Source organism: Mixophyes fleayi, chromosome 8 (assembly GCF_038048845.1).
Source record: "Mixophyes fleayi isolate aMixFle1 chromosome 8, aMixFle1.hap1, whole genome shotgun sequence".
NCBI classification, from domain to species: domain Eukaryota; kingdom Metazoa; phylum Chordata; class Amphibia; order Anura; family Limnodynastidae; genus Mixophyes; species Mixophyes fleayi.
The window spans coordinates 138,563,662-138,576,112 of record NC_134409.1 but is presented as its reverse complement, the minus strand read 5'-3'; the positions used below and the strand labels follow the sequence as shown (position 1 = coordinate 138,576,112).

At 37.7% G+C, this 12,451-nt stretch overlaps 1 protein-coding gene across 2 annotated transcripts in view; it reads right to left on the bottom strand.

The window, feature by feature from the left end:
- The window catches only part of LOC142099859 (inter-alpha-trypsin inhibitor heavy chain H3-like), a 52,040-nt gene that overhangs the window by 27,579 nt on the left and 12,010 nt on the right, over positions 1 to 12,451 (bottom strand). For both annotated transcript variants that reach the window (XM_075183775.1, XM_075183773.1), the window contains exons 7-12: positions 10,746 to 10,862; positions 9,009 to 9,177; positions 8,312 to 8,437; positions 5,726 to 5,907; positions 4,446 to 4,631; positions 2,560 to 2,699 (exon numbers count right to left, since the gene is read on the bottom strand). In XM_075183775.1, the coding sequence (XP_075039876.1) occupies positions 2,560 to 2,699; positions 4,446 to 4,631; positions 5,726 to 5,907; positions 8,312 to 8,437; positions 9,009 to 9,177; positions 10,746 to 10,862 (920 nt within the window). The remainder of the gene's footprint in view (positions 1 to 2,559; positions 2,700 to 4,445; positions 4,632 to 5,725; positions 5,908 to 8,311; positions 8,438 to 9,008; positions 9,178 to 10,745; positions 10,863 to 12,451) is intronic.

Genomic DNA, 12,451 nt, shown 5'->3' with positions numbered 1-12,451 from the left:
TAAAGAGCTACGTAATTTGCTGTCACTATATAAATAATTGATGATGCTGAGAGACGAAGGTGGCCTGCACCCATATTAAAAAACTTCAAAGACTGTGCACACAATACATTTTTGATGGCCAGAGTATTCATAGGTAGCCAAGAGCAGGGCTTTCCTAACCTTGTTTTACTTATATGCTCTGTACCGTAATGCTGTCCTGCCAAATTAAACCATGGAACTCGTATATATTTATGGGGAGGGCTGAAGAACCAGTACCCCGGGGAAAGCTTCATCAAACCCTGGGGTGAAGGGGACTGCTCAAGTCTTACAGCGGAGGTGGTCCCCAAAAACTATGTACCTAAATATGGAAAGTATATAAATAAAATTTTTATGTTCTATTGGTGAAGTGTAAGAAATATGTAAAACAGACAGTTAAGATAGGCCAACAGTTGCTCTTCCCTTACATGTAAGTATGCACAATACTCACATTGTTGCAGACCTGGTGCCCAAAACCTGTCTAAATAATGCAATTGAAGTCCACATTCTGAGAAATTAAGAGGACAGATTTTGGCCCTGGGAAAGAGCTCATGTAGAGATGGAGATATGATGGCTGACAATTTACACTAAGTGATGGAGGTAGTGCACTGTATAGACTGGTCAATTAATTTTGGAATTGGATGGGAGAAAGCAAATGCAATGAGGGCAAGATTACAAAATTCCAAGTGCAGACTTCGGCCAAAATTGTTGAAAACTGGGACAGTTGTGAAGGGATCATTAGAAAATAGCCTGGAAATGACTGAAAAAGAATCTTAATGCTATAAATAGTAATATAGGAGCAAAAACAGCTCAAAGTGACATTATGTTACCTATTTTGCACAGTTTTTTATTAAGTCCAGATCCAAAACCAAAACCTATCACGATTTTTTGACAAAACCTGTTACAAAACTATAACACGAGCGCATGTTTAGAACCAAAGCCACATCCAAAACCAGAACACAGGGTTAGAAAAGTAATTTCTACTCTGTTGACCCTGTAGAATAAGATTATTACAAATATGTATTTTTATATAATTACACTGGACTAATGTAATGATTTTTTTTTGTTGTAGTTACTTTGCAATAGGGATAAACTGGATCCAGGATTTAGTGCAGAATTCAGAGAAATACTAATATTTTTTTTGCTAGAAAGATTCTGGTTCACCCTAATACTTAAGGTTTTCCCAAACAATACAGATAATGTTTTTGCTGTGATTTTAATGCTAAGTTCACAAAGCTATCCAGGAACTTGCAGGACTAGCTTGCCTGGGTTCATCATCATTATGTTAATTTATTTATATCAGTAAAAATCAATACAAGAGACTATAGAGAAAGCAACTACATAAGAAGACACAACCAGAACCAAGGGAACATTACAGAGAGGATTAGGAGATACGAGGTAGAGAGGGTGAAACGCGTGAGGTAACATTAAGAGAATTAGGGTAGTAAACCAAGACGAATGAGGTGGAGTCAAAAGGGCAGGAAGAGTGTGGAGGGAATTGTCTTAAGATGGAGCTAGGTAGGCAAGTGTGAAAAGGTGAGTTTTGGAGTGTTTGAAAGATTCTAAATTGGGGGCTAGTCTGATTGAGCGGGGCAGGACGTTTCAAATGTGGAGAGCAGCGCTGGAAATGTCCTAAAGGCGGGAGTATGAATTGGTGATAGGTGGAGGAGAGGCGAAGATCATTGACAGAAAGTAGCGGGTGAGTAAGGTCGGAGATGTAAGAGTGGGAGGTCTTAAAGAGGGCTTTATAAACGAGGTTAATCAACTAGAATTGTACTCTGGAGGGAATGAGGAGCCAATGCAGGGTTTTGCAAAGATGTATAGTGGAAGAGGAACGTCAGGAGAGGAAGATTTGCAGCGATTCCGCATTCAGCGCAGATTTCAAGGGGGACAAACATTTGTCAAGCAAGCAAGAGAGGAGAAGATTGGAACAATTAAAGCAGGAGATGACAAGAGCATGGATTGTGGTCTTGGTGTCATCCAGGGACAGAAAAAGATGTATGAGTTATTTATTTATTTTTTTCCATTTTCTTACCTAACTACGAAATGCGAAATATGAAGCCCCCATCATCCCCACCACACCTTCTATGATGATGTATTGTGTGAAGAGTATCACAAATAGTTAGGATTGAGATGAAGGATTTGAGAGGAGAGAAGGGGTTTAGGAGAGAGATAACAATGCCTTTGTAGGACATCCAAACTTAGTAAGCAGGGTAACCCATGGCTGTATCCTACAGGACAAATTGGGTCCAGACTACATAATGTAAACTTGGTCAGATACTGTGATCATCAACATGTAAAATATATCCCAATGAAATATTGATCAGTATCTTAAGTCTTTCTGGGCCCAACCCTGTTATTAAAAGTAACTTAATTGGTCAGCAGACTCTCTGCACCTTTAGTAAAACCTTTATAGAAGCTAGAAAAACCCTGCAATGGGAATATTACACAGTCATCCACTAATATTTTTTCTAAGCAAATACAAATAAAAAATATATAGAAAATCAGATCAGTGCGATTAAATGACCACTGTACAATACTCACTGTTGTGTCAGCAGCTGCTCTATGGTCAGGTAAGCCCACAGTCTCTCCGTAAAGTCTCCAAAGATATAACTTTGCTCTCCGGCCGCCTCGTCCTTTTCCTGTATGCGAGTTCTCACTTTCTTTGAGAACGGCGCATCCACCTAATGAAAATAATTTAGTTAAGGTAATTATTAATAACTACTTAAAATGTGTAATAATACTGACAATCCCAGTGTGGATCATCATCAACATTTATTTATATAGCACCAGCAAATTCCGTAGCACTTTAAAATTGGGAACAAACATTAATAAAACAATACTGGGTAATACATACAGGCAGAGAGGTAAGAGAACCCTGCTCGCAAGAAAAATCTATGGGACAATGGGAGTTAGAAACACAAGGGCACGTGCTACATCATATTGCACACTGGACAAGCTAGAATGCAAAGGTAAAAGTACTGAGTGGGCTGTGTGATCAGACACACAGCAGTGTTGGTCAGAGTGTTGTTGTCTTGTGTTAGCTGTGTAGAGGGTGGTAATAGGGTAACCTAGGGAGATTAAGATGGTGGTTGAGGAATATCATAAGCTTGCCTGAAGAGGTGAGTTTTCAGAGAACGCTTGAAGGTTTGGAGACTAGAGGAAAGTCTTACTGTGCGAGGGAGGAAATTCCACAAAGTGGGTGCAGCCCGAAAAAAGTCCTGTAACCGGGAATGGGAGGATGTGATGAGAGTGGAAGGGAGACGCAGATCTTGTGCAGAACGGAGGTGTCACGTTGGGAGATATTTTTAGATAAGTGAGAAGCAATCAGTGCAATTTTGTTGACGGCCTTGTATGTTAGTCGAAGAGTTTTATATTGGATTCGTTGAAATACAGGCAACCAATGTAGAGACTGACAGAGTGACTCAGCAGAGAAAGAACGGTTTGTAAGGAAAATCAATCTACCCGTTTCGAGCAAAATAGATTGTAGGGGTTCAAGTCTGACTTTGGGAAGACCAGTAAGGAGGGAATTGCAATAGTCGATGCGGGAGATGATGAGAGCATGAATTAAGGTTTTTGCAGTGTCTTGTGTGAGATAAGTGCGTATTCTGGAAATGCTCTTTAGATGTATGTAACATGATTTAGATATAGAGTCCATGTGGGGAATAAATGATAGTTGTGAGTGGATGGGGCGTTAACTTTTGTAATCATTAAGGTGCTATATGTGCACAAGATGCCTCTGACCCTGTATAGGTGGGAAGGTCAAATAGCAAGTGAGCGAAAGGCTTGGCTGCATTTTCATCCTGCAATTTCACATAACGTAATTTACTGCAAAACGCGTCATTGAGGCCCCCATCCTGCCTACTTCACTAGGGAATGGGCAGGATGCGGGAGGATGACCTATTGAAATTCCGGAGTCTCCTGGACAAACTGGGAGAGTAGACAAGTATAGATGTATAGCTCAGGTTAAATAATGTATTTAATATTACAAACTCCAGAAATATGCCATTTGTAATAGACACAGTTATCTTGTTCTCCTACATTCCCATTGTATATAATATCTTAAAAACGTTTATTGCAAATAAAAAATAAGAAAATGTTCAATTTAATAAGGTGGAGTCTAAGTCGGAAAGTAGAAAGGGCTCTGACCTATCTTCACACCTTTGTACCCTAATGTCTGGGCCAGCGCAATAGTACGCAATTTTGCATATTAACGATCCCAGTTTGTCTTTGCATAAATGCCAACAACATTCTGCAAAAAGAGTTGTTCTCCATAAAGTGCCAAATACACTTGAGAGGTTGTTATGTAAGCCAGTGCTTGACCACCAATGGCTCACCAGCCGTGGGTATATATGTAAATTTCATACCTCACACTGCATCACTGCATAAAACTCTTTAAATGATACAACAACTGAAAACCAAACACTCACCCCTTGTCCAGTGACTTGCGCTTTAAGAGTCACCAAATTAGCACTGGCTATACGCCCAGCAACGATTATTTCAGAGCCCTGGTAATAATGTCTGAAGCTGCTCTGGGTCAGAGCCTCCACCGAATTATCCAAATATTGGAGGTTAATGTCCAAAAGCATTGGGTATGCCACTTCGTTATAGAAGCCCTGAAAGGTAAAAGGGGAGTATTTGGCAGAAGAAATTTTCATCTGTAAATTCTGCACAAATTGTTTTACGCACCATACATATGGAATAAAGTACCCTTCATGCAATATAACATACAGTGCCACACTGCAACTCATCCGACAGGCCGTGATGATAGTATCCGAACATTCTCCTGGTGCTTACAAATCATCATCAACATTTATTTATATGTCGCCACGGATTCCGTAGCGCCTGACATAATCACATATACTGTATATGACAAATATGAAGGCAATAAACATAGATACAGTTGAGCATTGTAATACAATGGATGGATGTAATTAACAGAACACAGTACATAACACACAGAAAAAAATAGGCTAGGAAATGACAGGGACAATGAGGATAACAGATCATGCACAAACAAGATATATTGTGAGAGCTTACAATCTACAAATGTTTACTGGTCCATGGAAACAATTATGGAAATCTACGATCCAAACACATATATTTTGAGAAATTAGAATATAGAAGTCATTTAATATTGTGTATTGTGTCTTTAAGATAGCTTCAAATAAATGTTTAAAAGTAGAAGATTTGAGAGGCGCCAGCAGCAGTAGTTTATTTTAGATTAACAATGTAACAATGTAAGCCTCTCGAAATTTACTCTGCAAGGCTAAAAACATATAATGACAGATTTATAGCTCTAATTATTTTAGATATATAAATAGTTTCAGAGTGCTATAAAGAAGTGTAACTTTTATTTGAATAAACAGAACAGCTTCTTATTACAATCAAGATCCTGTGTTGTGAGTTTCTGTTCCTCGGCCATGAAAGTTCCTCTGTTTGTGTATGGACTGGTTTCGATCCATTGGTAGCATACTTTGGATTTGACATTTCAAAACACTAATTCATGAATAAAATGATTACATTCTGTTTTACATCATTATCTGTGTAAAGGGAAGCAGGCTGGAAAAGCATTATTGTGTTCATCTTAGGTTATACTCATGGGAATAATGGACACAGGAGTACACATACACACAAGTTATGTAAACTCTGTGTATTGGAATAATAAACTTGGCATGGGCAGGAGTGAATTTATGGCACCAACTGCTACCTGTAACTGTAATGCAGAGTCTGAGTCCTCATAGATGCGACGAGCCAATCCCCCATTCTCTAGGGCCAGTTTCTCCAAAAGGTTATAATCAACATCGTTACCAAAACCCAGGCAGTATAAAGTAGCCAGTCCGCCAAGAGATTCTTTCACGTTGCGTATTATTTGGTTGTGGTCAGTAATACCTGTAAAATAATAGTGAGGGTAAGAGGTGCTCTATGTCCCAGTTGTCCATGTGTCACTAAATTTCTGTGGGCAGTCCGATCACCCCAGCAAATCACGTGTAGAGCTGGTATGTGCCCTACACTGTACCTACATAATTTAAAGCAGTCAGCGCAATGTGAAACACTTGTTATCTCTCGTTTATTATTACCTGAAATCGCTGGACTGAACAAATAGCAAAGTCTTTAGTGACACACTGTGGAAGAAATATCAACATAATTGATTAAAGGGACTTTTCACCTTCATATGACTTTAAAGTTTTGTTTTCAGGCATGTATTTATACCATCAGGCAACATTGCTTTTTCCTGTTACCCTGGACCACACAACTGAGCTCTCCAGATAGTACAGTAGAGCTATTATAATTATTATTAATATTTTTTTTATAGAGCTTATAGATTATGCATCGCTTCACATTATATTATATATTACATTATATTACATTATATTATATTATATTATTTACAGAATATTTTATTCATTCTCATTACTCCTTGCTTCAATGGAGCAATCAATGTCAGAAGCCAATTAACCTACCACACAAACACCACTGTGCCGCCATGCTGCCGATTGCATTATCCTTTAAGCATTGTCGCAGTTTACAATAACAACATTTATGAAGGAAAGAAGAAGAAAAGAAAAGTGTTTATTCTAAAATGGTGCACCGATCTTAATATTATCTAAATAATATTATGGTCCAATTCTGCAGCACATTTCCCATAGTTTCGATAATTAGTTAAAATTAATAATCTTTATTGATACATAAAAAAATAATAATAATAAAATCAAGTCACCAGCAAAATGTACTAAAATTGTGTATATGTGTGTAGTGTGTTACAATTACACACTGAGAGCCATAAATGGATATATGAAAAGAGCATTTAATATGATGAATCCTCTGATTGCTCATATCAAATGTGATACTCAGTGTTCTTAATGTTTTTATTTATTAATATCTATAGAAAATAAGTGATCACATTTATATATAATATATTAAGAATGTGCATTAGATTCAGTCAGGGCTTAGTGTAAAAGGAAATTAAAATAGTTTGAGTAATTATATTTTAATTATAGTATCAATCTAATATATAAATGCTTAGTGGCATCTGTCTGTTTGTGTGTGCTAGGCGGAGTTATACACTGACCTACTAAATTCTTAGTGTGTGTGGGGAAAAAAAATTCAAAAAGGGCTGAAATTTGGTAGGGCTCAAACTCATTTTCGTGAGGTAATTTTACCTCATGAACACACATGTGTAGAGGCGTGCGTTAGTGTGTGTGTGTGTGTGGAAAAAACTATTTTCTCAGAAAGGGCTCATCCAATTGACCTGAAATTTGGTATACTGACATTATTTGACAAAAAAATTAGAATAGTCAAGTCAGTTAACTTCCATCATCCCCCCTTCCCCCCGTGGGAGGGGTAGTAAAGGCTAAATTTACGAGTTGAGGGGTCAAACTCATTTTCGTGAGGTAATTTTACCTCATGAACACACATTAAAAAGGCCGCTTGCGTCAGGAAGTAACGCTCTTCCCCTGAGGAGGCCTGGGCTAGGTCCAAATGCATGACAAGAACCTTTTTAAGACCTTAAGTAGCTTGATTTGACTAGAATGCATGAGTATCATGCACGGGTTAACTTGTATAATATAATTATCCAAAATATTAATTTTAAATAAAAGATTTCTTGGTTAGGGTATCGATATTACTTTGTTCAGAAGGACACTATATTCATGTCCATCGCATAGAGCTTCTTAGTGGTATAAGCAGATATCACGTAGAACAGTATATTACTGACCACTGTGTGGGAGGCAATTTGGTAATTTACGCTATGATAATCCAAATAAATAAATAAATAAAATTAAAAATACTGAGTGTCACATTTCATATGAGAAATATTTGAATGAGAGGATTCATCATATTAAACTGTCTTTTCATATATCTATTTATGGCTCCCAGTGTGTAATTGTAACACACTACACACATATACACAATTTTAGTAAATTTCGCTGGTAACTTGAATTTATTTTATTTATTATTATTATTATTATTGTTATTATTATTATTTTTGATGCATCAATAAAGATTATTAATTTTATCTAATTGTCGAAAAGTATGATAAATGTGCTGTACAATTGGAGCATAAGGATGTTTAGATATTATTAGGATCAGTGCCCAATTTTAGAATAAACACTTTTCTTTTCTTCTTCTTTCCTTCATGAATTTAAATGGTTGCACCTCCCAAAGTTGAATTTCGATTAAAGATATTATTGCTAATTCAAAGGGGAGATGATCAGGAGTAAATCCCTTTATTGAATTCATTCTAGTGCGACAGTTATTCTTTCCAATAACAACATTTACGTCAAAAACAACTTACCAGATGTTGGATCTCCATCTGATAGGAATATTATTAATGACGTTCTGACTGCAGGCAACGTACTATTATTAGCGGCTGCTTTGAGCATTTCTGCTGCCTTAATTAAAGCTTTATTTATATCTGTACCTGCAGAGGAAATATAAGAGGAAGACTGAATACAATGACATAAAGATAATACCTTATGTTTCTGCAGCTGTAATTATATCAAGTAACTTACAAATATACATCCAAATCTACCACTATTCTCTAGACCTGGGTTGTCCAACAAGAGACACTTCAAAACCAATATTTTATTTGGCAATAATACATTACAACTAGTTTAATTTATTACAATACATAAAATGGATGTTCTAAAACGGTCACATTGGCAGCATAAAACTAAATCAATGTATATGTGTAAATAAAAAAACTCACATCACAGCACAAATGGTAATCATGGATTTGGAGTCAGACAAATTCTTAAGTATCCATTTAGTCTTCATACTCACACTGCATGATTCTATTCCGATACATTACGCACTGCTGACCTCTACTGTCTGACTACTGAACTACACTACGTGTCCTAAGCATAAACTTGAAAGCATAAGCTTTGAAATTAACAGAGCCTTCATCTGAATTATAGTTGCAATTTGTCCCTGGTGTTTTACAAAATGAGATAGGTTCCCGGTAATTTCGTAGTAAAGTGGCCATGATTTACCTCCTCTTGCATTGAGGCTCGATACAAACGTCTTTGCCATTTTTATGTTGCTTGGAGTGGCTTTCACAAGCTCCCTCTTCCAAATGTCTATTTTATCATCAAATAATACAATTCCAAACGTGTCTTCTGTGGGCACATCCTCAAGTATTTTTATGAAGGCTTCATGCGTCTAAATGTAAAACAGAACACAATCAATATATGTGAGTTATATACTCTGTTTTCACTGGACCTTTGGCATTGGCTGGACTGGTGTCAGGGTCTATGCATTTATTTATGATAAAAGTTCTTTCTGGCCAGGATTAAGTGGTACAAGGGGATAAAGGGAATGGAACTGAAGAAGTAATGTGCTGTAAGCTATGATAGGTTGTCACAAACGGTATCAGTATCTATCTCTATTTACCATTCCATAGAATGACAACCCCAAATTTCGTAAGTATAGCGCTCCATAAAATGTATCCCTTAGTACCACTATGGGTGTCAAATTCCTTAAATTCCTATACACAACAGAAGCAGCCAATTAGTGAACACAACACAAAGAGCCAAAAGGAGGGATTGATACATACCCCTATGTAGGTGAATACTGCCTCCCTATTTTTCTTGTAAATGACCCCTTACAATGTGTATGTAAAAATTAAAAGTGCTCAAATAATCGAAGAAGTTTAAAATTAAATCAGATTTGGCCGGTTTGACGGCCTCATAAGTGTTTTCAGCTGGTTTTATTTTGTGGTTCGAAATTTTTGTCTTGCATTTGCAGTTAGCAGTTTGAGTTCCTTTATTTGCATGAGAGGTTTCTAAACATGTTTAAAGTAACTATAAAATGTTGTGTGTTCGAGCTTCAATAGCTACTTTTTTTTAGTATCTTTAACATTTTGTTTTAGTTTGAACAGTGGACATTTCTGTGTGTGACATTATAAACAGCAGGTCTGCTCTACTCTACGGCACAAGACCCTGCCGGATGCGTCCATTGCCTATGTGGAATATACATTCATAAAATAACACACAGAAGAAAAAAATAACTATTGAATTAATGTCACCTGTCAATAACATAAGCATGAATTGCAAAACAGTTTCCATGAAATACATTTGTTAGGATGATCTTAATGTCTACTCAACATAAAATACATTTTCACAGTTGTTCCTGATTTCAAGCACATGTTATAGCATGCATATGTGACTGTCATCACTAGTACTCAGGACTTAGATTAGCCCTGTAGCTGGAGCAAGAGATACAGGAGAAAAACAAGCAACTTTGTGATGGCCAGAGCTTAACTCGGAAGTAGCTGTGCGGCCTCAAGTTTGGCGCGCCCTTACTGTACAATGACTACGTCCAAACGCCACTTCCCCCACCCCATTCACTCCCAGAGATTGTGGGTTGTAGTAAGTGTCCTTTGCGTACATAGATGCATTGAACGTTGCTGCGTTTAATTGCGTATGGCCCACTTCTGGGCATGCACAGTGATTTTGTGCACGATATGCATAATATCGGCAGACATATGCCTTAATGAATCAGGCCCATAGGGTTTCTGGACCCTCTCCAAGGTTCTGGTTGAGAACAAATGTCCCAGACATGTATCTTATTAATATTTCTGTGTCAAAACAAGAATCTGACCTGGGAAAGCCAGAACACATATAGCCCTTCATGGAATATGCTGGTCGGCTATAAATAAAAGATAATACTGGTCATAATATTCATAATCATATTTATATTTAGCAAATTGTCCATCATATCGTCATTACCTGTTTAATTTTATTCCCGTACATTGACCCACTGCGATCAATGACAAACATCACATTCTTGGGCATCCGTTTGAGGCTGGCAGGGGCAAAATAATGCACAAAATATCCATTGACGATCTGTAAAATGAAATATATTATGGGAATCAGCTCTGAAAATTGGAAATGTAACAAAATAGCAACAACACAAGTTGAAAAGATATTGTAGTCAAAGTATTGGCCTGGAGATAGTAGCCAGTAAATAAGTAAAGATTCAATATAAGAAAATAACAAAAACATTGCGGTACAACACTAAGGGATAACGACTCCGTGCTACAGGCGGACAAGTCTTCCAAGGACCATGGAGTAATTTATGATTTTAGGCCACTAGCTTGTTCCCACTTCAATTCTGAAATCATTTATCCCTTCTTTAATTAGTAAAATATAATTTAAAGGGCATGGAAACACATGGCTCAATCTGATTATTTAACCAGAGGTTCGGAAACAGCATGGTGCACCGGGCCAATCAGGGCATCACATAACTGAAGAATAGTTGATCACATGACATTTACACCCCGTAGAACGTAGAACATAGAATTTGACGGCAAATAAGAACCACTTGGGCCATCTCGTCTGGTCATTTATTAACTTATGGTAACCTCAAACCCCATTTGATCCTTAGTACTTTGCAAGGATAATCCTGCATTTGTCCAAGTACAGATCCCTGGGGTACTCCACTGGTAACCTTTCCCTCCTGTGAATGCACTCCATTTACTTAAACTCTCTGCTTCTGTCCTGCTTTATCGATCTTATCCATTCAAACATCTTAGAATCCAATTCCAAGCTTTCAAGTTTATTTAACAGTCTGTAATGTGGGACAGTGTCAAAAACCTTTCTAAAATCTAGATAAGCTACATTTACGGTCCCCCCCTTGATCTATGATGTAGAGTTGTTTGAATATTCAGTTTGGATTACAAAATGGAGTCTAGCAGCCATTATTGTCACTATATCACTATAGCTTTAATGAAATTACCGGTAAGTTTTGCATGAAATGATTATGACGTGCATGCTTCATGGATTGTACATTTTCCCCAAGGCCATACTGTCTTGTACTAGCATACGTACCAACTTTTTCCAGTTGGTGTCCGGGAGCCTCTGGGTGGCAGGTGGGCGTGCGGGGGGCGGGGCTCTGAAATAGCATCATTTTGGCCCCGCCCTGTGACGTAATGACGCAAATCGTGTCATTTGACAGAGGGGCGGAGCCAAATGCTGCGATTCCCGGAGAATCGCAGCATTTTGGCCCTAATTCGGGCACATGCGGGAGATTCCCACACTCTCCCGGGAGTCCAGAAGACCCACCCAAAATGCTGGAGTCTCCCGGACATTCCGGGAGAGTTGGCAAGTATGTGTACTAGTGATTACTTAGAAACATTGATAAGAGAATTAGTGTGTCCAGGCCTCATATTTTAACACATTGTGGTTATGGAGCCACACTCTTTGAGTAGAGGCACACGTAATTAATAGTTATCCAATCAATGTCAATACCAAGCTAAACGCCTCTCTGCGTAAGTGTGCCAAGATTATCGCTTATAAAACTTATGTACAAATGTATTATTGTTACATTCTACTCTAGTCAGGCTAGATGAAGCGTGTACATGTTAGTTTCAATAAACTTAAATAAACTTTTTACCATTCTCAAATCATCTGACTCCGTCTTTGAAAACATCTAC